The 25,837-nt window shown below is 43.2% G+C and overlaps 1 protein-coding gene across 1 annotated transcript; it reads left to right on the forward strand.

Moving 5' to 3' along the window:
- Positions 1 to 10,416: 10,416 nt before the first annotated feature.
- On the forward strand, positions 10,417 to 18,608 carry PDCL3 (phosducin like 3). Its single transcript, XM_067294663.1, has 6 exons — positions 10,417 to 10,509; positions 11,815 to 11,947; positions 12,636 to 12,726; positions 13,412 to 13,555; positions 14,447 to 14,655; positions 17,160 to 18,608. Exons 1-6 carry the CDS (start codon positions 10,504 to 10,506, stop codon positions 17,300 to 17,302), a joined length of 726 nt encoding a protein of 241 aa, XP_067150764.1. The 5' UTR covers positions 10,417 to 10,503; the 3' UTR covers positions 17,303 to 18,608.
- The last annotated feature ends 7,229 nt before the right edge of the window (positions 18,609 to 25,837 follow it).

Consider the following 25,837-nt stretch of genomic DNA (forward strand, 5'->3'; position numbering starts at 1 on the left):
TTGGGCGATGGTCACACAAGCGAACAGCTTGTTCAGCTCTTCGTCATTTCTCACAGCCAGCTGGATGTGTCGTGGCAGGATCCTGGCTTTCTTGTTCTCCCGTGCAGCATTTCCCGCCAGCTCCAGGATCTCCGCGCTCAGGTACTCCAGCACTGCAGCCAGGTAGATGGCAGCACCAGGACCTATCCTCTCAGCATAGTTCCCTCTCTTAAGCAGCCTGTAGACACGACCCACAGGGAACTGCAGGCCAGCCTTGGCTGATTTTGTTTTCTTTGCTGTGGGGAGGAGCTTTGTGTTTTTCTTCCCATGTTCAGACATTTCAACATCAACCTAGTATAAAAACAAGAGGAACTGAAAATAAAAATGACTGCTTTCAATGCCTTAAGGTATAAAGGGGCAAGAGTAAAAACTGCTGAGCATTTAAGTGTCTTAACCACTTTCCTCTCATTCCACTGCATTTTCTAATTCTCATATAAGTCAGTTTTCCTCTCAGAAAGAGTAACTCACTAGTTGTTTCACACTTTTGTCTAAAGGAGAAATAAGTCAGGCTTTTGCTCTAGGAAGGCCTGACAAATTTCCAGCCCAGCAAGAGTCATTAATAAGCTCAGCTGGAGCAACGTGTCAGCCACCTGGCAGAACCCCACAACTTCTTGCTCCTAAGTTCTACCTCACTCCCTGGAGGTCTTCTGACCCCATATCAAAGGGGGAGCACTGTTAAAAAGAAAAGGTTTCAGGATACCCACAAGCATTCAGAAAACCTCCCAGAAAGCTTCATTAAACTTACCCCAGGTAAGCAACTAGGCAATTTCTGCAATTAAGACCTTGAGAAAACCAGAGTTAGAAACTCATATCTTTATTTCTGTTGCTCTTACTTCAGACAAAGATTTCATCTGCTGGAGACCACTTCAAATGGTTTTTGTCTTCCAGAAGTGAGGGGACCTATTGCTGCAAGATAATAGGCCACTATCAGGGACAAGGTTTATAGGAAGAGCAGAAGCTTTGTTTTATACTAGATACTTGAATTACTCTACTCAGCACACTATGTATCAGGCTGCCACAAACACACAGTACTGTCTTTTTGCATGGTATTGCATCTATCTTAGCACATCCCCACCACTTATTGCTGACATAAATAACAGAGATCTTAATAGTACCAATTACTCTTCAATGCGTGTAACAAAGCAGCTGGAAGAGGAACATAGGAAAATTATGCTGTTGTGTACAGAACTCTTAAGTTTTGATTTTAAGTAATAAGAGATGCTTTACCTAGAATCAAGGAGGAACTAAATCAGATACTAAACTAAAAGCCACTTAGAAGTACAATAGAAGTTCTTCTAGGAAATTTCTGAGTACCCTAGCTTTTAGAGTTTAAAAGTAACTTAATTCTAAGTTAAAAAAAAAAAAGCCTTATACTAGCACCAAACTTATAAAAACTATTATCTCACTCAAGAGAATATCTTACATGAAGAAAGCGTACTTGCCTTAAAAACAAACTTTTACCTTAACAAATTAAGTTCTTAGTTTCTTTTCTAGCAATTCTGTTACGCAAATTTACTTGATTACTCTTTTTGTAAAGCAGTGCTCCCTTTTAAACTCCTACGCAGCAGTAGCTATATCATTACTAGCCCTTACTGCATTTAATGCTATCTGGGTGACTGATGGTTCAGCCACTCAAAATAGAAACCAATCAAGGCCACAACACAGGAGCAATTCATTAAAGTACCTGAGAGCATGAGGATCTGTCACTGTTCCTCATAGAGCTGTTTAGTACCTTGTTAGCCCATCTTCCCCTCTGAAAACAAGGAGAATATTAACCACCACAGAGAACTGCACTACCTCTGATTGACAGTTAATTTATTACAGCTTTAGGCTCATCGGGTAAAAAGTGTTAGGAAGAATTATTTCAAGGTGTTAAAATGTGTACATTGGCTTCAAAATTAGAAACATTTGTCTAATTCTTCTCACTAACCTCAAATGCTAGAATAACCTTCCCCCAAAAGGTGATCAAGTAATTAGAAGACACAAGGGAATGTTTATTAAGAGGAATGCTCTGCTTTCTCTGCGTTCTTCTTCCTCCAGTATTTGCTTTCTGGTACTCAGTTACAGGCTGCTCTGGTACATCTTCCTCAGCCACCCTCACATTGGAGATTAAAGTGTCAGAATAAATATTTCACTACAGCAGATGAGGGAGCTGCACACCTGAATGGATGCTGGAAGGGGGTAAATCTCACCTTGCAGTATTCATCAAGAATTAAACCCAGCAACCTATAAATGTCATGGTTCTTTGTGCTGACAGCAGTGGCTGAACTGCTTTATGACCATGTTGTAGAGCCTACAAAAGCTCAGGACATATCACATAAGGTTCTCTCTGTTCTTTTGCATGTCCGCTTCTTTCATACAGTTTATTTTTTTCTCCAGTCAAAAGCACGCACAGTTATTTTTTAGGGCATAATATGTATTTTCCAGGGCTGAGTGTGTGTTGATAGCTGAATTATTTTTTTCTTCAATGCATAAGTGCTGAAAAGTTGAGCCTTAGCCCAAGAGAAACTTTCACAGAGCAGCTGGGTTAGGGGACATCCACTTTATGTTATTGTGCAGCCAGAGAGGTGATTTTTCAAATCACTGTGCTGTTTGGTTAATTTACAAATGGGTTAAACTATTGATTAGAAGAAAATGAAATTGGTTTTGACAAAAACATACTCAAAAAAATGGATCTCTGACCTTTGAATTGGACCAGTACCTCATCTCAAACACTTTATCTTTGGTTGTAAGTAAAGATAAGGCCTCTCTGCTCCCTTAATGTCTTTTATCATACAGAAATGCCATCCAAAGGCATTCCCTAGCAGCTACTTGAACACTGGCCATGCCTTGCAGCCATTGCCTTGCAGGCTCTATTTGTGTGGTGCAGAGCAGAGCCACGCGACAAGCTTGCATCCAGGAGCAGCTGGATGCAACACAGTTCTCCGGTTTAGCAAAGGGTGCTACAAGCACTGCATTTAAAACTATGCATGAAATAAGTACTTCACTTGAGTCTGCTACCACTACTTCAAGCCTTTAGACTTTTGCTGGGTTCATAGTCATCCCCAAGTCTGTTTTCCATTGCTCTGGTTAAATGGAGGAACTAATTTTATTTTCATATGCTCTTTTCTCTTGTACTTTCTTTAAAGCTTTTTTTACAGGTGTAAACACTCAACACAAGACTAGAGCTGCAATACAATACACTTTTACTTTACGCAGAGAGCTTAAGATCTGCTCTCAAACATTTTTACTTCTCCTTGCTACACTATCTCCCATCTTCCCTCACTTCAGCAGGTTAATTACAGGTCAGCCAAGACCTCATCAAAATACTTTTGAAAAATAGGTAGCATATGAAAACCACTCTAACTACCTACCACCTTAGAAATCAAGATGTTTGCTCAATCTGGTGTTCTTCTCTCTTCCCAAAGAGGCATTCCTGCCTAGGGCACCTTTGAGTGAGCTGTTTAGATTATATATCACTCCTGTTGGGATCGTGAAACCTGAGCAGTAGGTGGGGGCATAGGTCCAAGGTCAAATTCAACAGGGCAAACCAAATGGCAGACCTCTGCCAAACACAATGTCCATGTTCCAGCTGCAGTTTAGGAAGCTGGTCCTAACCAGCTCTTAATTGTGCTAGATACTAGGAACACTGTGGCAGTGATCTTAATGTACCTGCAGATCACTGTACTTTCCAGCTCAACAGCAAGTTTCAGCACTTACTATGAGACAAGAGAAAGCCCTAGGGACTTTCCAGAGGGAAAGCTTTCAATAACTTGGTCAGCAAAAGCCTGGGGGCTTGTCTGGGTCTGGAAAAATTTGTTATCCTGTACTGACAGAGAGAAGCAAGACAGTTATTTACCTCTAGTAAGAGCAGTAATACTGCACCAGGTTTTAAGTATACAGCCTCCAGTTGGTGTAACAAGATGGATAAGCTAGGGATTTAGGCTTGTGTTGGAGCACTGTCCGGAGACAAGTAGTTATTCGCTGTTGATCCATGAGTAATGACTTTAAAGCACAGGGTTACTCACTTCTAAAACAAAGTTAGACTAATTATGAAATGTTAAACTAGTTGTGCTGTGAACCTGTAGAGGAGGAAGAGTTTAAATGAATGGCTATGCATGTCTGGTCTCCTTTGCCTGTTACACAGCCATTACTATAACACCTTTCAAGGTAAGTATGTATTCAACTTAAGTGTGTTGAGTTGGGCATAGAATGCAGTACCATGTTTCTTCTAAGAACTTTATTATAAACTTTAAAAAAATACATTAAAAATAGTGGAAAAAATACTTGAGAAAGAAGTAAACACACACTTAGCATTAGTGCTACTGAGTCCCATCATCCATAAGTGCAGAAATCAGACCAGAAAAAGCAAGTTTCAGTGGCTACCAAGTTGCTCCTGGGAAGGAGCAGTTTCTTTGAGAGTTTTCTTAGGAAGGAGCTGGGAAAGGATATTTGGCATAACCCCTCCTTGGGCGATGGTCACACAAGCGAACAGCTTGTTCAGCTCTTCATCATTTCTCACAGCCAGCTGGATGTGTCGTGGCAGGATCCTAGCTTTCTTGTTCTCCCGTGCAGCATTTCCCGCCAGCTCCAGGATCTCCGCGCTCAGGTACTCCAGCACTGCAGCCAGGTAGATGGCAGCACCAGGACCTATCCTCTCAGCATAGTTCCCTCTCTTAAGCAGCCTGTAGACACGACCCACAGGGAACTGCAGGCCAGCCTTGGCTGATTTTGTTTTCTTTGGTGCAGCTCCAGGTCTGCCAGCCACTGCATTTTTCTTTCCACGTCCAGACATCCTGAAGAGCATGAAGAGACAGGAAAAAGTTGAGATCTTAAAATGACCTGGGTGCTTGGGCCACAGCTAACTGGTAGCAAGAGACCAAGCGATGGAGATGGCAGGGAGCTAAGTTATATTTTCTGCTCCTCCATATCAAGGACCCCCCTCCCTCCCCCCCCCCAAAAAAAAAAACACCACAATCACTTATTCTCTTTTTAAAGAGCCTACTCCACAGTTAAAATCTTAGCACTGCTGTTAAAGTACTATTGCTCTCAGTACAGCCTACCTTTTAGCAGACAGATATAGGTTTAAAAAAAACACAGTGGTTTGACAACCTGTCAAGACAGACTTATTGGGGTAGACATGGAGAACTCAGTCTCTGTTCTTCTCTTTCTCAATAGGTATTTAAGAAAACCCACTGTGCCTCAATCTCAAATACTGTTTTGCTCAAACATCATAACCACTGTCTCAAAGTTAACTTGAGACCACATCTGCTGCTTCTTCCAAGAGAAGAATAAACTATGTTCTACATTCTTTCATTATTCTTTTATTTTAAAGGCAACAATTGACAAATTCTTACAGCCCACAGGATCTAATCCTTAAAATACTCCAAGAGGTTTTCACAGAAAGTTTTAAGTTAGCTCCCCTAGGGATATTCTCCAGGTACTATGAGAATACTGATTCTGTTCTGTACATGGAAAAGGAAAAGCTGATTTAGACAAAGTAGTACAGACCTAAGAATAAGTTATTGTTTATTTACCATAAGCTCAAGAAGGAAATTTAAGTCTTTTTAATGAATGAAACCCAGCTGGAATACACATACACTTGGAATAGAGGGGCAAAGTCCTCATTTAAATAGTGTTTCAAACCTATGAGAAAATAGGGTAGTCAGTTAACTTTCACCAGTTATTTTTAAATACATAGGATGACCACTCATCACTAGAGCAATGAAGTTCTTCGCATAGTTTTTCTAAAATAAGTTGAATATTGGGGGGGGGGGCAGAAAGGGAGGAACAAAACAAGAAAACTCTAAAAACAAATTCTGAGAAGACTAAGCCATAACTCTTTAGCCTCACTACCAGGCAAAAATCTTCATATTCCAATCATTTATGTCAGATACAGACATATTCTGCTATAAATACAGCTACTAACCTAATGAGAGTCTAAAATAACCCCAGACCTTTTTGCTCTTTAATATAGACAAAAGAATTCAGCCTGTTACCTTCAAAAATTCTTATCTTGTCCTGGTCTGTGTTTTGCTACAGCATACACTCAAAGGCAAACAAGCCACATAACACCATTTCCTCTTACTCCTGGGACAGTCTTTTATTAGCGGCTTTTTCTCCTCATTAGCGGGTCACCTGGACAGCTAATGAGTCATTCCCACATGTGGCTCACCTTGCTCCTAATGCTTGACTTGGGGGAAAGGAAGAGCTACATTACAGACACCCAGGAGGCAGTAGCCAGGCTCTCAGGGCACCAAGGGCCAGCTACAGCTGTATTTCAGGCTCAATGTAACACGTGCTCAGCTCTTAACTCCTCTGACTGGAGTATTGCTGTCCATACGTCCATATGTTCCATGTGTAAAAACTGTCCTCACACACACACACACAAAGTGCTCACACTTTTTCTGTGTTTGCTTTCTGGTGCTGAACAGAGGTTCCAATCAGCAACATAGAAAAGCTGTGGGTGTGAATGGCATTTCAGCCACAGAAGATGAATACCAAAACAGCAGGTCCTCCTGAATGCCTGGGCTCTGACAGAGCATTTGTACAGGAACCAACAGCAAAGCCTGCATGCCTGGTACTAACTATGGGTCACATCCAGAAAGACTTTGGTGTTTAAAGAGGACTTATGGAAGACTCCAAAGTTGTGACCCTGAAAAGCTTATCTCAGATGCTGCCTCACTAGAGGGTGCCTAGATCCTGTAGCTCTTCACTTTCTAAACTGAAGTTGTCACATCATCTGTAAGTGCAGCCCAAGTTCTCTGTGTGTCCAGATATCCTCCAGAATGACTAGGGTCCTCACCAAGTACAGCTGCAGCTACCCATTTCTTCTGATTCCTGGTAGAAAAGGTGATTGTGCCTTCCCTTTGGTAATACACATTAGTGCTTAGCACAGTTGCCTACACAGGAGAAAGCTAAAATTCAGTCCCTCATTGCAGAGCTGAAATTTCTAATCTCAGTGAAAAGATTAGTTTTGGAGGATGGGAATTTTGCCTACAGCTGTTGAAATCCTGCTACTGTGCAGAAAAGCCCTCTATGAGTAATCGGGCATAGCTCAGCAACCTGTTTGGGCACTCACAAGCCAAAGACAGGGAGGGAGCCCTGATTTTGGATCCTAGATCTCCAGCTGCATTTCACACCAGACGATTACTGGAGAAGACCAGTGGTTGAAACAGGTGATTATAAAATGTTGCTTCTCTAAACATGAGTTAAATGTTCCAGCACTTTTCAGAATATCCCTTTGGTGGGTGTTAACAGGATGTTCATGATGTTACAAATATGTTATAATGAGACTTTGAAATTTCCATTTCAACCCCCCTGACAGAGCAGAGAAACAGTAGCTCCTCTGCATTTCCCAAACCTGATCTTAAGGCCTGCAGTCAGGCAGTGTTGGGGTGTTTTTCTGGGGCCTCAGGACTAGGTTTCATCCTTCTTGGATTAGTGTGCTGAGCATCCGGCAATTGCATAGAAAGGGGAGAGGGGGAGAGGGAGAAGTCCTCTTCCCCCTCCTCCTCTCCCACGTGCTTTTTTGGGGGGTGGGGGGAAACACATTAATTCTGCTCAGTTCTTTGAAAGGGCAGAGGTGTCTGGTTTTAGGGAATGGAGCACTGATCCTAACTGCATTGGGGGGGGGGGGGGGAGACATGCGTCCCTAAACACCTGCATGAGACTGAAGCTCCAGGTGGGGTTAGATCTCATACCCAACCCCTTCTTCAGTGTTTGCTGAGTGTTGATAGACTGAGAAACAAATAAAAATAACCATCTAGATTCAAATTTCTGGTCATGCTAATTGGTTATGATCCCATCTGAACAATATAATACTGATAATTATGTCTGATAAGAATGGATAGTATACAGTTTTTTGTTTTTTTTTTTTTAAATAGAACAGGGAAAGCAACATGATGAGAGAAGCTGGTGGAGAAGTAAAACAAGATATGAAATACAGACAAACAAGAAGAGGAACGGGAAGAGTTATAGAGAAAAACTAAGGCAGAGGACAGCCCGAATACTCAGCAAATGTATTTAGATACTTCTAGAGAAATGTTTCCTAGGTCTGACGATCTGGGGTATTTGTGTCCTGGTGCCCAGTTTGGTTTGTGCTTTCAGGTAGTTTCTGGTAGTGCCAGGAGGCTGACTGAGGACCTGAGGCCATTTGCAGCGGGGTGGGACCCCTGGTTCAGGGCGCCACTGCTGCTCGCGCACCCCCTGCAGCGCTGCAGTGTCAGGCAAGGACAAGCCAGCCCCGGGGCTGGGCAGGAGGTGAGAGGCTCGCAGCTGTGTAGCTATATCACAGGAGCGCCCCTGAACTTATTTTAGCAGGAAGCCTTTCTCATGTCGCGCACAGAAAATGCACTTTCTCTTCCTGCCTGTTTGCTTCACAGATGAGAAAGGAATCCTAAAAAAACCCGCCACAGTGTATACAGTGTTAAAAGCTAGTATCCTATCTCCTTTTAACTTGTGAAATAAAATTTCCAGAATGTGTTACATATTTTTTTAATCTGATATCAAACTGCTTGTTTTGCTGCTCACTGTGTAACTCTTTGCGGGAGTGTGTTTAGCGTGTGTTTAGTGTGTTTAGCCGCTTTTAGAGACTGCAATTTTGTATCCTTTGCCACTGCTGCTGAAACAATCACAAAAGGGGCAGGTCAGCGTTTGCGCAAAAGCAGATGTTCGCTGCAAAATCAAGTCAGCTCCAATGGGGGGCATCCGATGGGCATGAAGAAAAGTTTCTAGAATGTGCAGCTTACTAGGTGGTGCCATCCGGAAGTCATGTAAGAATTCCTGTGCTCATTATAACTTGCATACTCCGTTATTTGCAAGTTGTTGGTATGGGGAAAGGATGGGGATGTTTTTCCAAATGCGTATTACTTGGATTAAAGCCCTGGTGAGAAGGGCTTTGGGCAGGACCGCTATTGCTGTCCATCAAAGGTAATGCAGTGCTGTCTCCTCTAATGCAGAGCTCAGGACCAAAAGGAAAGGGGAGACCTGCGTCTCACTTAGCGCTGGCCTCCTGCCGCTGACCCAGGGATGCGCTGGGAGAGACAAGGCTGAGAGAGAGTAATGACAGGGTAGCAGCAGGCTGCCTTGAAGTGGTCGAAATGGTGAATTCATCAGCTTACAGCTCACAGACCCCCTATTTTATCACAGCGTAAAATAAATGCCATTTGAAGAAGATTCTGCTGCTGTGCTTAGCTGTGTATGGCAGATACCAAGGTGAAGGACACTTTCTCAATATCTAAAATCTAAGCAGAAAAGGCAAAGGAGTTTATTAACAAGAAAAGCCTGCTATCAGTCCCAAGGAAAGGTCATAAGACTTTATCACTCCTATAATTTGGAAAGAATTTTATGTATTTTCATACAGCTTGACTGAAAAGTGGCATTCCTTGTAATACTTTTTTTTTTTTTGCCCAAAGTTTAAGTTTTAAAAACGGGCTTTTCAAAAGTAAATGTTGCCAGACTTTCAAATATGCATTAAAACAGTGGGCACCTTGATTATTGAGTTTCATGATATTAACAAGAATGTAGCAAGATATGCTTGGTAATATGCCTATTCCTATTTTATCATGTTACAGCTTTGGGTTGCAACAGAGATTAAAGCCCTGTGACGATGACTGGATGCAAACAGGAAAAAAAGAAGGCCTTTTTATCCTTAAAGACTTACAGTCTACTCCTCCAGTCCTGCTAACGTGCCAGTGTTTACTCCTACTCATATGAATAATCTCAAGGTGACTGACAGCAATGACTCTCCTGTATTGTGGGAAGAAGAAAGTCGCAGCTCACACGGAAACTTGCTGGGCTCTCACAGGCCCGTGACTTGCATGAATGAACTTTGTGTGAAACCCCTCCAAAAGCATGCGCAGGGTGGCACGAAGGCACAGCCAACAGCAGGCAGGGCAAGCCTGGGATCCCGACACATCCCATCAGAGAGGCTGGCGCTTGTTGCAGCTGAGCTGCCTCCAGCACAGCCACCACTTTTTGCCGGCTAAGGAGGGAACGGACGCAGCGAGGCTCCCAGCTCGGGGAGCCAGGGCAGACAGGGACTTAGCAGCACTACATTACTTGTGTGTGCACATGGGGGCAGGCTGCTTGGGCCTAGTGCCCAGGAAATCAAGCCAGCCTCCCTTTGGGAAACCATGCAGATACAGCAGGGAGGGAGTCAGATTTTTTAAAATAATGTAATGGCTATGAAAAACACTGACAGTATGAGAGAAGGGAAAAGAAAACCAGCAAGAGTTGAAAAACTCGAATTTATTTAAAGGCAACGCTCCTGAAACAGGAAACTATTTTTTTTTTTTCCTCCTGCAGTTCCTGTCGAAAACCCACCTACTTTCAGCCCTTCCGTGAGAGCTCTTAATTCCCCTCGCCTCGGGGCTGCCCTTATTCGGCGGCCCCGGAAGCGGCAGCCCGGGCCGCGCCGCCCCTCGCGCCGCGCCGCCCCTCGCGCCGCCGCCGCCCGGGCCCCGGCCCCGACCCCAGAGCAGGATGCAGGTGAGGAGCGGGGCGGCCCCGGCCCCGGCCCCGGCCCCGGCCCCGCCGCGGGGGGGGGGGGAAGGCGGCAGCGGGGCGGCTCCGTGGCCGCTCCCTCCCTCCCTCCCTCCGCGCGGGGCCGCGCTCTTCTCGCTGGGATTTGATCCCCGCCTCGGTGGCGTGCGCGGGTACTTGTCTCGTTTGCGGCAGCGGCGTTTTTTTGTTATGAGCACCATGATTTTAAAAAGTGTACCGGGGGGGGGGGGTGTACGATATTTATTTTTCCGTTTCCATAAACACGGATATTTTAAGCACTTAATCAGTAGGCTGATAAACAGTAATAGACACTGAGAAATCCACCTGGAGAGAAAAAAAATGATTGCAGTAGAGAGGGAAAAGACTCTGCCTTTTTATTTTCTTTCTTTCTTTGTCCATAAGTACTGTTTTAGTCTAGAGAAAGAACAGTCTTGAATGAATTTAATGGAAGCTGTATTGGCATAAGGCACTGCAAAGCTATAGGCAGGCATTCTTGTCCTGATTTCCAAGGGACTTGTGGACTTAGGCCAAGTTGATACGGTACCAAAATCAGAATGAGTGTTTGCCACTAAATTTTCAAGTAAAACAACTTGCTGTGTAACTTTCTTGAAGCAGTTTTACTGAGCTTTTCAGCAATACGTGGATGCCTGTCGGCCTTGCTTTTGCTTCTACACATATAGCAACTATTTCACAGTGGAGACTTTTAACATTCAAGAACGGTCTAGATATAGATTTAGATCTCATTCTCTAGTAACGGCCTTATCTGGCAGAGACTGAAAGTGTGCTTCTCCGTAAGCACACGTGTAGTCACACTGCCCCGAATCTACCAATGAGACTTTGTTTATGTCCAGAGTTATGCCAGCAGGGCTGGAGCCTGTCTGTTTTCTAACCAGCACTTCCCAATGTAATGACTGCTAATTTGGTGACCTGTTGTTCTGCCGAGGTGCTGTTTGCGAGCACTGTAGCCAGCCTGCTTCTCCTGTCACCCAGTTGATTTTTTTTCTCCTTTCCTTTCAGCTTGTAGGAACTGCGGTGATGATTACAATGCTTTTAATTTTTTTGCCCTGCCAAGACCTCCTGTACCTGCTCTGAGTAGGCTGGAATAAAATAAAATCACTTTTCTGGGTACTAGTTTGGGGCCATAAGGAAGACTCTGTGTCTTTCTAATGCAGTTCTGAAAATTACCACTCTAGCAGTGCGTTATTTCTCTTGAAAAGCTTGCTTGTGCTAATTTCTGGATGTGGCAAAGTTCTCCTTAAATGCACATCACTGTTCCTTGTTTCCTTCTAGGACCCAAATGAAGACACAGAGTGGAATGACATCTTGCGCAAAAAAGGTATCCTTCCTGCAAAGGAAGACCTAAAAGAACGAGAGCAGGCAAAGGAAGATGAGCAGCTTCAGATCCTGCAGCAGAAGTCTCTTGGTGAGTGCTCAGGTGGCAGCAGGATAAATGTTGAAACAGCTTCTGTAGGAAGCTTGAACAAAGAAGTGGCCAGCAATAATGTTTAATATGCCTATAAAGAATTATTTCCTTTTCTAAAGCTATAAGGGATACCAAAGCTAATTCTTGCATAGTGTCACCATCTATTACAGTATTGGACAAATACATCCCTAAATGATTGGAATTACTCCAGTACACGAAAGCTTTGTTTTAGATGTCAGCCCTATGGTTTATATATATAAATCTTTGAAAACTGAAATAAACACAGTCTGAAGGGAGTCAGAATGAATGTGCAAGTAAAGGTATCTCATCATCGTTGCCTGTTGTACATGTCCTCCTTTCTCTGTTGTTCATTATCGCCACTGTATTGTATGTGTGTTAGGTATGTCTCTGCTGTAGTCACAGAACTTGAAAGCTAGCTCAGGTACTCATATACTAGCTGTAGCCACCCTTTGGCTCCCAGTCCTTCCCATCACTGTCTTTCCAGCTATATGTCTAAAGTGCATAATAGTATTTTAGAAAAATCCACTCACAATAATCTTTCAAAAAAGCCCTATTTCCAATAGTTATTCCATCCTTAAAGTAAATAAATTCTGCTGGACTGATAAAAGCTGATCGATTTTATTCCTGAAACAAGAGTTTTGCTGATTTGATATTTTTTCCATTCTAGTGAAAACTTATGAGGACATGACTCTGGAAGAGCTAGAAGAAAACGAAGATGAGTTTAATGAGGAAGATGAAAAAGCTATCGAAATGTACAGGTTAGAGCAGCATGCAGAACTTAGCTTTAATGAAAATTGGAGTTAATTTGGGGGAGGGGGGGCTGGTTCTTTTTAAATACCATTAGATATTGTTGAAGAGAAGGGAGGAAGGATGTTCTTAGGCCTGGTGCTAGAAAATCTGGGTTGTGCTTCTGGTCTCACGTAGAACTTCTAAGTATCTTTATTAAGATACTTGGGTTCAATTATTGTCCTTTTTCTACAACCTAGTTTTGCAGAGATACTGTGGACCCACTCAGTGAATAGCAGGGGATTCTAAGAGCTTTGAAAGTCACCTCTAAGCAGTCTCAATTTTTGCCTGAATGAGTTATGGTACTGCAGACTTGCATAATTATGGAGTAGCTTTTCCATCATCCTTTTATCTGAGCCATCTCTCATGTTTTTGCAGTGTAGTATCTGCAGAAGAAATGTCTGCTCAGGGGAGAAGGGACAAAAAAATACATCCTGTGAAACACAGTTGTGCTTCTTTGCATGCTGACTGTTTTACCTTGTGATTCAAATATAAGAACATCTATTTTGGCCCGTGCTAACTTGCTTTTGTTGTTCTGGGGGTTTGGAGAAGTTTGTAGTTTGCCTCTGAAGACTAGGCTTCAACAGGCCTAGTTAAATGTTGTTCTGTCAAAAATGCATCTTTCTCAAGATCTCTTTCCCATTCCTTGCTGTTCAGACAGCAAAGGTTAGCAGAAATGAAAGCAGCTCAAATGAAGAATAAATTTGGGGAAGTTTTGGAGATTTCAGGAAAAGATTACGTTCAAGAGGTTACCAAAGCTGGAAAAGGTGTATGGGTAGTTCTGCACCTCTACAAACAAGGGTAAGATTTTTTTTTTTTTTTTTTTTAACCCTTAAACCTTTCACTGTCAGTAGCTGAAAATGCTCTAGACAAATTTGTAGTTATTGTGGAAATTAAAGAAATGATTCTGGAGTTCTAAGAAGTAAAATATTGATTTAGTGATTTCATTACTGTTGACTGAAGACTGCTTAACTTTACTTTAAAAGGATGCTATCACAAGGCGTCTTTATTTTGCATGTACTGCACAGTGTGATCTGTCTTCCCATCTAGCTAGCTGCTACCACTGAAATACTGAGCTTTGGAAATTATTCTGGATAAAGAAAGTGCAAGAAGCTATGCGTTTAGAAGGAGCACTGTTTGTCTCCTTTGGCCTGTTTTCTTGATGCATAGAAATGGCATGAACAAGGTTTTCAGTCCTGCCAGCATGACAGAAAATCTTCTCAAAGAGGTCTGATAAGTTGCTAGAATTTTCTAGAAGAGGTTAGAAATATTTGATTTTTGTTCATCACCTAATTCCACCGCAGATATCCTGTGCTGTCTTTTGCTTCTCTTTTCCAGGAGCTACTTCTCTTTCTGTTTTGCCCTTACTCATGCAGTGTTCAAGCATTATGCCTTATAAACCAATTTGTCTGTATGACAGAGGGGAAAGTTGTATTGCTAGTATCTTCCTTAAAACAACCAACCATCCCCCCCCCCCCCCCCCAAAAAAAAAAAAAACCCAAAAAACTAACCCTGATTTCCTTTGAACACTGGCATCCTGGAGAACAAAAATATTCAGAAATTGCTTCTGGTACATTTGTCTTTCCATAAATACAGTTCACAGAGCTGGTATTTCTGCCCTTCCTTCTGGAGCAGATTACTCTGATTTGTCCTTTTTTTCTTCTTACCTGTGTTTGTTGCTATTCTTTACAGAATTCCACTCTGTGCCTTAATAAATCAACATATGAGTGGCCTTGCAAGGAAGTTCAGAGATGTGAAATTTATCAAAGCGATCTCTACCACCTGCATACCCAATTACCCTGACAAGAACCTGCCTACGATATTCCTCTACCTTGAGGGAGACATCAAAGCCCAGTTCGTCGGGCCGTTGGTGTTCGGTGGCATGAACTTGACAAGAGATGGTAAGCGTCTACCTCTTAGGTCTTGAAAAGGAAAAACAAAACTTCAGCAAACAGCTTTGCTGGGAATGGAAGAAGTGAAGTGAGGGTTAGGAGGAGAGGGAGGTAATTAAGTCATATAATGAGTTGTTGCTAGCCCCCTGTTTTGGCTCAATATTTGGTTAAAGCTGTCCTGTAAAAGCAGTGAGTGGTTGAATAGGCAGATATATATTTTAGGTGTGTGCAGTATTTACACTCTGTGTCCTGTAAAACAGATTCTCCTGTACATCAAAAGCAAAAATAGTAACCATGCATATTCTTGGGAATTTTCTGTAACTGAATAACTGGTGTTGCCCTCAGTTGGCTGACAGTCTGTATAACACTGGTGTTGGTCTATTGTATTGTAGAGCTTTTTGTTTAATTTCAAAGCTAATGACATAGACTCGTCTGTTGTACCTTCCTGACACACAGGCTCCACTCCTTGTTCTCCTTTAAAGAGAGCCCTTCTCTTTGCACAAATGGGGCTGCAAGTGTGAAATTGGGCTCTTTCCTTTTCCTCTTGCCACCTCGCAAGAGACAGCAGTATTTTAAGCTCCTGCCTTGCATGGTTCGGGGAGCCCAGGGCCCCGTAGGAGAGAGACCGTCGCCTTTCCCAGAGGTTGCAGTTCTGCCTAGCCCGTTTCCTCCTTGCTCATTTACGCAGTCTGGGGGGGTCGTGTCACGTTGCCTCGTCGTTATGACGTACTTCATTCGCCCCTGGAGATGGGGGGGTTGCAGGTCCTATGGAGCAGCACGGTGCTCTGTGCTGAGGCTCTTCCCTAAAAGCTGTCATTTGAAGGTGGCTGGGCAGGGAATGATGTCCTAAAGCAGCGCTGGGAGGCAGAGGTCAGCAGTCGAAAGGACTCTTTTTTTTTTTTTTTTTTTTTTTTTTTTCCTTCCCCCTTCTCCTCCTTTTGGAAAGTAAATGCAACCCTGTGATGTGACTTAGAGGATTTTACTTGAGTTAAAAGGATACTCTCCAGCTGTCTGGGTAGATATGTTGGTCCAGATACCTCTGAGCTTTTTTTAAAGTGAGACTTTAAGGGCATTTTTATCTGAAGTGAACTACAGGTGAGTGGCATTTCAAGGTCTCTGTTGAATGGTGTCACTTTGCTATATTGGAATAGGATGCAAAGAAGTTTTCTCTACAACCCCGGAGTTTACAGGTTATCTCGAGCGTGTGCTGTAGCAAATGGTCCTCTGCCTGGTCTATAAGAAGGGGAAGAGCTCACCAATGAGATCGTTAATTTGAGAAATATCTCTAAATGTAGAGGTGCCTAATTATAAACTGAAGCAAGTGATAGTTGCAGAACCTTCCATTATCTTTCTCCCATCTTTAGCACTTTTTTTTTCCCTGAGGGGAGGGCAGGGTTGTCCAAAGGTAACTGAGCCAGCTTAACTCGGTCCTCAGAAATCTGGGCACTGAAATTGTACATTTTCTTTTCTTCCTTCCTTCTCCCATAAGTCTGTGAAACCAGATGACTTCCACTGGAGATTAAAGACAGTGTGAAGTTATATTCATTAATCTGTAATGTCTGAAGGAAATTGGATTTAATGATAGGGTTGCCAGCAGGAGTAGGAGAAAAGTTTCAACTGAATGTTTGTATCGACTTTCTACCACTTCTGGGAAGCAATCCAATTTAGGCCTATACTGTAATAGGCCTACTACTGACAGAGGAGTTCCTTTTACCCTCTTGCTAAGGAACTAATAATCAGTGCATTGAGTAGTGGGAAAGGAGTGAATTGCATTTTTAAAGTACATTCCTGAAAATACCTATAATTCAGATGTGTAAATGGAATTACTGCAACTTTCCCCTGCCCCTGGAAACTATTTATTCCCAGTTTCTTCTGACTGTGCCAACTCAGTGTATGATTTCAAATAGCTCTAATGTATCAGAAGTATTCATTCACCAGCAATACATGTGAAAACTTGGTTTCTGTACTCACTTGAATATAAAGTGGCGGGCTGCTGCTTCAGCAGGAAGAATGCCTTATCTGCAGAGGCTGCTTTGTGTCGATCACCTCTTGACGTTCAGCGTCAGGGAGCAGCTGCCTCATACAGAGGCGCAGAGGATGCGATTGGGTGTGCTGCAAAGCTGTAACCAGAGCCTCTATGTCAGCAGCTCTGTGCCATGGCTGAAATGTGCGCTGGTGCTAGTGGCTCTGGAGCTGGCTCAGCTGGAGCAGATGTGGGAGACAGGCAGGGGCTGGGACCGGGGACCGGGGTGGTAGAGGATGGTGAGGAATAGAGCAAGGCCCCAGTTTTGGATGTGATGGTGGCTGGAGAAGTCAATTGGGGAGGCAGGGGTGGAAAGGACAAAGGAGAAATGTGGAGATCTGGGGTCCCTTTTTTCCCTTTTGAAAATCAGCCAGAAAGGCAGGGTGCAGTATATTTGAAGTACATAAGCTAGGATATGTCAAAAGGAGTCAGAGTTTGAAGAAGCCCAGTTTGATCCCCTGGATTCATGTCACTATCTTTTTCCACACAGAATTGGAGTGGAAGATCTCAGAATCAGGTGCCATCAAAACAGACCTTGAGGAAAATCCTAGGAAGCAGATCCAGGACCAGCTCATGTCCTCAATCAGGATGTGTGCCCCAAGCAGGGGGGAGAGTGACTCAGAAGATGATTAGCTCCTGCATCAGCATAGCAATGATACAGTACGCTTGCAGCTGGTGTTCGCACCTAAAGCCTGGAGAAGCTCATGGAAATCTTGCTGAGCCACGGAAGGGTAGTATTTAAAGATAACAATTTAACTAGAAAATAAGGCTTTTTTTTTTCCTTTTTAAATTTCTTGTAACTTCACTGAGGATCTGAAAGACATTTTATATTATGAAGCCTGAGTACATCTACTCAAAGTTTTAAAATATAGACATCAGTAAAAACAGACGTCTCTTGTCATTTTTGTCTTAGTAAATCACTGACCTTTTTAAAATCTGAAATATGAAGTGGCCTAGAGTGTACTGGTTTTATCTAGTTTATATTTGTGTAAATCAAATCTAAACAGCTGGGTTTAAATGTAATCAGTTATAGCAAAGCCCTTTTGCTACCCTGTGCCCTGCAGATGTCAGACGGTCTGGACTGCGTGAAGAGTTAGCCTTGCCCAAAGGAGGAGATGGTGATCTGCGACACGGGTGCTGAGGGTGCAGAGGTACACAGAAGGGCCAGCACCTGGCCATGAGCCGGGAGCCCTGACGTCTTGAGAGAGGCATCGGTGACAGCCGGCATCTCCCAGTACCAGCCCTGTCCAGAACTCCCTTTCCCACGCACACAGCGCGACAGTGCCAATTCACTTTGCAGCGGTGTTTTGCCTTTGACAGGTGGCTGAGTTTCCAGCACCATGCTCATCCTCTAATTCAGGAAAAAAAATTAAAGATGGTGGTGCTTGAGTGCGAAATTACTGACTCTTTCCACAACATCAGAAGTTTGATCTGTTACTGCAGTGGTGCTGTTTCTGATCAGGAAGGAAAATGATGTTTGAAGAGCTGACATCTTTCTGTATTAAAGCAAAAGATTAAAAAAAAATCCCTCCATCTTCTAGATACAATAATAACAATTAACGCTTTAGAAAAGGAAGAGATGAGCTGAAATACCTCCTTAATTATAGATCTGTTGAAACTCAGGAAAGCTGCTTGCTTATTTCAGGTTGGACTTAATGTCCACCTACACTTTTCATTTGTCTGCATTTGGGCTAACAAGCTCTATGTGAATGTGCTAACAAGTCTGCCCCAAGGATATCTTGTTATATTGCTGATGGATTCTGTGGGCGGATGGTACAGACTGCAACACTCAATATCCAGAGGGGTTTTTTGGTTTGTTTTATGTTAGCTTATAATAACTTTTAAGCTTGTTTCCCTCATTTGATCTCCACAGTCAAATCAGTGTGTAGTTTAAATGAGGAATCATTGTTTTTTAAATAAATTTCTTATGAACTTGTAAGATCTTGGTGCAGAGTTTTTTTCTTTGAGGTCTTGATTCTGATTTAAATGTCACTTAAATCTTTCTTTTTTTCTCTCTTCTGTATTTGTGACAAATTGCTCATCTGTTCTGCTGTTCAGTGAGTGACTCACACTGTTTTGCCTGTTTCCTTATATTTCCTTATAGAGGAGAAGACAGGAAAAGGAGAGAAATGTGTGGGGTTTCTTGTATTTTTTTTCCTTAACTTTTAAACCTGTGTTTAAACCCTTTGTGTGATATGAGCAGGTATGAGTAAAATTTCCTAGTTTGTTTATGCTAGCTGGCTTTAAAACCCTATGTGCGAGTGAGCCAAATGCAACAGGATACAAGCTGATGACTACTGAGTATTAAAAGTTGTACACGCCAACTCTATTGCCACTGGATTATCCAAAACAATATTAGACTGCACTTCTCTGTATTTTACCTGCACCTTACAATCTAGGAGGAGGACCACTTCCTCCTCTTAGGCCTGGAAGTGATTTTATTTTATTTATTTTTTTGGTCAAGGATTAGCCTAATTTACATTAAATAGGCAATGGTAGAAGACTGCATCTTTTACTTATCTCTAGTTTGTCCTTATTTAACTGTACTTTGGCTCATATGTTGGAGTCACCTCCCAGCACATGGACCAGCTTCCTTTTGGAGGACGTGTGCCAGTCACCAGTGGGCATTCAGCCCAAAGGGCTGAGCTAGGGCTAGTCTGAAATGTGTGCAGAGTGGATGCCAGGTCCACAGCCTGCCTTTCTTCAGGTCTGTTCCTGTTAAGCCACCCTACTTGCTAATACAGACACAACCATGCTCTTTTCAAATTCTGTTTTTAATTGGGAGTTTATCAAACCTTCAAGGAAGGTGGGGAAGGATCTACAATCTTTCTTGTGTCATTGCTGCAACAGCCTTCACTTGAAATCCAGTGAAAGGTAGGTAAGGCTTTGAGTATTTTGTTACTTTTATTATTCCCTCTTTTATTTTCTCCCATTTGTGTCTCTTGAGGAGATGGGTTGGCAAAAACTTTGCAGGTGCCTTTTTGCTGTCTTCTAAATAATCAATAATTCACAGGTCACAGCTGGAGAAATCAGTGTTGTATTCTGTTCCCCATCTGGTCTCTGCTGGCCTTCAGCTGATTCCTGTTTGCCTCAATTTTCACATTTCTAAGATAGAGACATTTCCACAATTGAGATCTATTAATGGAAAGAGCCAGGTATTTTAATCAGACTTGTCTGATCTGTTCTCTTCCTTTCACAGGCTGAAAGAATATAGAAATCAAAGACACCACCTCAATTAAATCCCTATCATTGCCTCAAATGTATTTAAAAGGACTTTTAAAAGGCAGTTGTCTGTCTTGAATTGTTCTCTTATAATTTACCTACTGCAGAGCTCAATCTAGGTCCAGGAAGGACTTCGTCCATAATCCTCTAATAGACAATACAATCACTGTTTCATAACACCTTGATCCCAAAAGTGGAGACTGTGTTGGTCAGTTGTTGAAAGCATGTCACTTTGGTAAAAGGAGCATTGCTGCCTGTGTCGGTAACAGTGCAGGGAAATGATGACCCTATGAGTGTACCAAGCACATTCTCCTGTGCTGTTAATGCCCAGCCTCTTCTCAGCATCTAATAAACATCTGCCACCAGCATGGGGCTGCCTTGTGCACTGCCATCCTCTGATTTCTGATACATCTGAGGACCTGCCATGGGAATTGCAGAACTGGACAGCTTGGAAGGGACCTCAGGAGGTCTCTGACCCAACCTCCTGCTCAAAGAAGGGTTAACACTGAATTTGAACTGGGTTGCTTAAGGTTTTGTTCTGACAGGTCTTTGAACCTTCTGGGGTGGAGATTCTTCCACAAGCTGTCCCGGTGCTTGATGGCTCATAGGCAGCCCTCTCCATGTCCTGCATGAGACGCTGCAGGCAATAAGACCTTGAGCCAGAATAAAAAACCACAAAGGTGCCTGGTCCTCAAAGCACAATCCAAAACTTATGCACAAGAAGTGGCATTCAAATGACAGACAACCCCCCCTAGGATAATAGCATAGACCTGCTAGAGCTAGTCAGCTGAGAGAGCTGAAGGACAGGGTGCATCTTGTGACCAGACCTCACCAGCTTGCAAGCACCTGAGCCAGTGCTTCCCAGCTTGAGTTTGTGGCCTGAACCCTCCTCTGCAAGGGTAATGCTGGAGCCCTTTTTCTCAGAAACTGCAAATCTTCCTCAGAAGCTTCCTGCTTGCTCTTGTCCTCTCTTTCAGACACAACGATACTGTCCCCTTATCTACAAAGTAAAACAGTTTACACAAGATGGTGTCCTCTTACCAGAATAGCCTAAATGCCTAACAAATGAGGCAGTGCTCTGAGTATGGGTTTGAGCCCGTCAGGCAGAAGTGAGAATTGAACTGGACTGCTGACACTGATGGTGTGTTGTGCAACATGAATCGCTGGATAAATAAAAGAGGGCTCTTTGCATCACAGTCTTTTCTTCCAGCAGAGTCTTTAAAGAAAAGGGCAGGTACTCTTCCATTTTGTGCTGAGTCCAGTGTGTCGTGCTAGCACTGGGAACACCTGCACTGAGCTCCTGGGGGGAACTGGGCTTGTGTAGGGGCATCCCGTTGGCCCCAAGCTGCTCAGCTGTGGTGCGGCAGATACTTCATGCCCATGAGTGATGCTTATGTGAACTCTCCTGCTCCCAGGGTGAATCCAGCTAGGTGGAGGTTTTTAAGCAAGCAGCCCCTAGCCTTTGCTGGAGTCCAACATTGCATGTCCAAGACAGCTGCCAGAGATGCCTAGCTTGGTCATTGTCACTCCTGTGGAGCGGCAGGAACCAGATCCTGGCTGGCTGGGAAGAAGAAGGCACTAAACCTGCACTAGGCACACCACCTAGGACAGAGGCAGGGTCATCATTTCCTTGCACCATTACCGGCACAGGCAGCTGGAGCCTGGTAGCTCTTTGCAGTGTCCTGAGCTGCTCATGGCTGTTCTGAACAAAAACAGAGTCATAACCCACAAATTCAGCATTGATTTGGGTGGTCTAAATACAGCTCACTGTCCATTTGGGTCTGACCTTGGCACCCCCAGGTAGTAGCTAAGGATTCTTCTGTCGTCTTTCCCCTACACGGAGCAGGCCAGGCCTGCTTCCTGATTTTCCCCTTGGGAGATTGCCTCTTTCTCTGAGCTCTCCCCTCTGCCTGCGAGGGCTACAGCAGGGGCTGCTTTGCCATTTAATAGGAGTCATTGAGCGATGTATGATAAGTCAAGAGAAATGGAGCCAGAAAGTTTGACTTGTACCGTCTTTTGTGTTGAGCTGCTTAATGCATTGACACATTGGCAGAAGCCATTAGAAGACACTGCTCAGAAGGGGGCAGATGCGAGACTAATAGAAAACCAAAAGAGGTTGAATGCTCTGCTGAGCTGTTGAGGCCCAGGCAGAGCATAAACTTAAATGGTCTCTGGGCTTCTCAGCATTCGGCTAAGCAGGCAAACAACTTCTTGTATTCTTGTTCTCTTTCTTGCCAATCATATTGCCCTGCTCAAGGCCTTTTGTAGAAGTTAGATCTCTGTAAGAAAGGGATAATGAGATCTACTTAACCTTTTGGCATAACAGAAGCTATGGAAGCACACAGTTAAGGGGAATGAGCTTTAGTTTAAAAGGAAGCTGATAGCCAAATAGCAAACCAAAACAGCCAATTAATATACATAGCAGTATGAGGCAATATAATGTGAGAAAATAACTGGAGAGCCTGAACTCTGATTTGCAAAGGTTTGGGGCACTGTTGCTAAATGCACTATCAACATTTTTGCAGCCTGTCAACCTTAGTGTCAGACCAGTGATCACTTCTCACCCGTGTTTTTGTCAGCTACCATGGGAGAAGTGAGAGGCACCAGTCCTGAAAACAGTGCTGAGACTTGTAGGAGTCACAGTTCTGCGTAATGCTGTGAAAGGCTCCCTGACTCATCACCTACGGCAGCAGAGCCAGCGGGTGAAAAAAATAACTGGGTCACAGACAGGTGAGGAGAAAGCCTGAGTTGTCAATGTTAGCTCTAAACTCCGTCTTGGTGCACATGATTTGACATTAGTACATAGTCACTTTGGGGGTTTTTTGTGTGAAATGTAAGTGAACCAGTGATAATAAAAAGTGTTTTCTTCCCAGCACAAGTCTGAAGTCTGCTGCTTATCCAGGGTATGTGAGCAGCCACATTAAGTTCATGACAGGCTGCTCTGGTCCAGACAAGTTACTGGTCTGATTTTCCCTTACCCAGACCCATTTGCACTTATGGTCTGAACTTACCAACCTTTGGCAAATCTGAAGGGTAACATTCTACTTGCACTTCATACACAGAGAGAGCGAACCATGTGCTGTGCAAGCTGGATAAGGTCATGACAGGGAAATTTAAGCTTCCAGTTCTCCAGGTACTTACACCCAGAGTTAGTCCCACCATGGTTGGTGGACCCGCACACAGGCAGAAGTGTCAGGAGGACTGCGATCTCAGGAGGTGAAATGGAGGCATCTCCTTTGAATATCTGGGCAGTGATGTACCTGTTTTGCTCAGGTCCCTTTCCCAGTGCTTGGGACACCTGCAGCCACACCTGCATCCACACTCGGGTGGATGGTTGGTTAGCCTTACTGTCGGGAGTAGTCTAATTTAATTGAGATGATTCACAATAAGAAAGCTCAGTGTGTGCTTACACGCCTGCTACATTGGGGTAGGAAATAAACACCTGATGTTAAGCTCATAGATTAGCATAATATCTGAAAGTGAATATTTCACTTTAGAGAGTTCATGAAGAAAGTAGCTCTGATCTACAGTGACTTCCGCGAAAGCAGAGATGTACTTTTTAATCCTATGTTGTAAATTGAAGTTTACATCCTTGTTCTCTGGAAATCTAGGAAAGTTTTGTATTTCTCAAGCTGTGTATCAATAAGAAATGAGACTCCTAATACAAAACTTAGTAACTTAGATTGGACTTTCAGAAATATCAAAGGAGATCTTTTTCCCTTCTCTATATGCCAGTCACTCTCTTTTAAATCACTACATTGCTAAAACTGATCTATTCCCTATCAATTGTTTGGAATGCAGTACATATCCAGTTGAACTCACTTCTCTTTATAGACCATTTTAAATCACTCCTCTTTTAGCTAATTCAGTCATCAAAGGATTGCAAGAGGCACAAAGTATTTTATTGATGCATTTAGCTCATCACAGAATTATAGAAAGTATTGAACTTCCTACGTCTATTTGCAGATGGCTCTTGTGATGCAAGGAAAGTTTCATTCCCTCCCTTGGAAGACAGTTCTGGACTTCAGATGGGAACAATCAAAAAAGAAAATCCAAGCAGCAAGAGAATGTCTAGACTACTGTGGCAAATTGATGAACAATCCGACCTGTTTTCATATAATGTGTTAAATCTTTCATTTCTTGACACCATGCCAAATTTTTCAGGATCTCAGCAGATTTTGATATTAGGATTTACAGAGCTGACTGAAGAAACTCGGATCTGATCAAAAATGGCAGGAAAAATATCAGGTACTTCTGAGGTCATTTCCGTTTAACATGTAAAGTGTTAAATGAGCAAGGAATTGTACAATCTAAGGCAGAACAGTCCCATCTAGCAGGAGTTAATTGACAATTATTGAGATGAATGTTATTATGTGCATTTGTAAGCCTTTGAATCAATACATTACTATAAAAAGTCATATTTTTTAGTATATTGAACAGTTTAAACACAAATCTCCTTACAAAGATGCTTTTCCTGGAGGCAACTGTTACAACACCTGTAGTGAGAAGTCTTGGTTTTCCAAATGGCTGTTGTCTACCTCCAAAGTGACACTGACTCCTGCTATGACATGTGTGATCCCGATCCCATTCCCTTAAATATCCATACTGCCATTTACAAGGAGGGCAGCAAAACAAGCTACCAAGCTTTTCTCTTTGCCTCACTGCCATTTATCCATCTGTGAAATAGTACAGACCTTCTGGGGGTGTTGGGAAACTTGATTAATTTTCTACTCGCATGCAGACAATTTCTGTTATATAAAGCTGAAAGTAGGGATGTGCTGGATCCCTCAAGTTGACTTACTGTGGCTTACTGTTCCTGGTCCCAGGTGATTATAGGACTGACTGTGAGGGCTGCTGCCACAGTAGGAGAAGACCAGCAACAGACACTTGGAAAGACTGGGGTCTGTTACAGCACTAAAGCATCAACAATTTTTTTAGTGATAAAGTGCTGGTCATAAAAGGGTGCAAAGTTTGGTGGGATGAAGCAAAAACAGGAGAATATGCAAAATGTGGATTGGGTTTGCCACTTTGTGATGTTCCCAAACCTCTTCAGCTGAAGTGTATTCCCTCCGATTACATCTCCACTAGCAAATTTAATGGTGCTGGGGAACGGGATGACTACAGAAAGAAGGAACAATCCTTGGTGAACTTTTGGCTGGTGCCAGCTAGTGCCCTGGCCCTGTACAATTCCCAGGAGTGGTTTGGGAGACATAGCATTGCAGAGATCCTCCTCAATAAGCAAAGCACATGCAGCCATCCTATTTTAGAGGCCTCCATATCTAGCAAATTAGTATGCCTGTGCCTTCTCTTTAAGCTTTTTCCATGTTCCACCATCTCTGAGCTGTAGATGCTACCCTCCCTGCTTCCCTCTGTACCTTCACCCATTCACCCACTGGATTTCAGCAAAATGGTCAGCTCTGGGATTAGATCCTACAGGGTGAACCCAGTCGAAACTGAAGAGCTGATCCTGGAAATACAGAAGTTCAAAGAAGTTTCTTCTTGTCCTCTTTCTTCCCATGGGAAGAGAGGAAGGGAGAAGGCCCTTGAGACAGTGGAAGAGATGAAGGATGATAGGCCCAGGTGAATACAAGGGGTTCAGATGGGAGGCTTGTATGAGAAGTCCTTCCGGCCCTAGAGAAGGATGGTGAAGGTGAAGCAAAATCATAAAGATAAGTTTAGCTGGTATTAAGAGAAAGATTCAGGGATAACTGGTACTGGGATACACTAATAGAAGCATCATTCTTCTCAAAGGGCGGGCTTCCCCTGTGTGCCTGGAGACACTCTGCGCCGAGGCAGGCACAGTGGATGAGAGCATAAACCACAGGTCAAGGGGAGGATTTTGGTTCAGACTCATGTAATCTTCACGTTTGCTGGTTTCAGCACACAGGAAGAAAAAAAGTTAGGTAAATATGAATGCATTGATCCATAGAGAAGTGCCAGCAGGGA

This window comes from Apteryx mantelli, chromosome 1 (genome assembly GCF_036417845.1).
Source record: "Apteryx mantelli isolate bAptMan1 chromosome 1, bAptMan1.hap1, whole genome shotgun sequence".
Classification (NCBI taxonomy): domain Eukaryota; kingdom Metazoa; phylum Chordata; class Aves; order Apterygiformes; family Apterygidae; genus Apteryx; species Apteryx mantelli.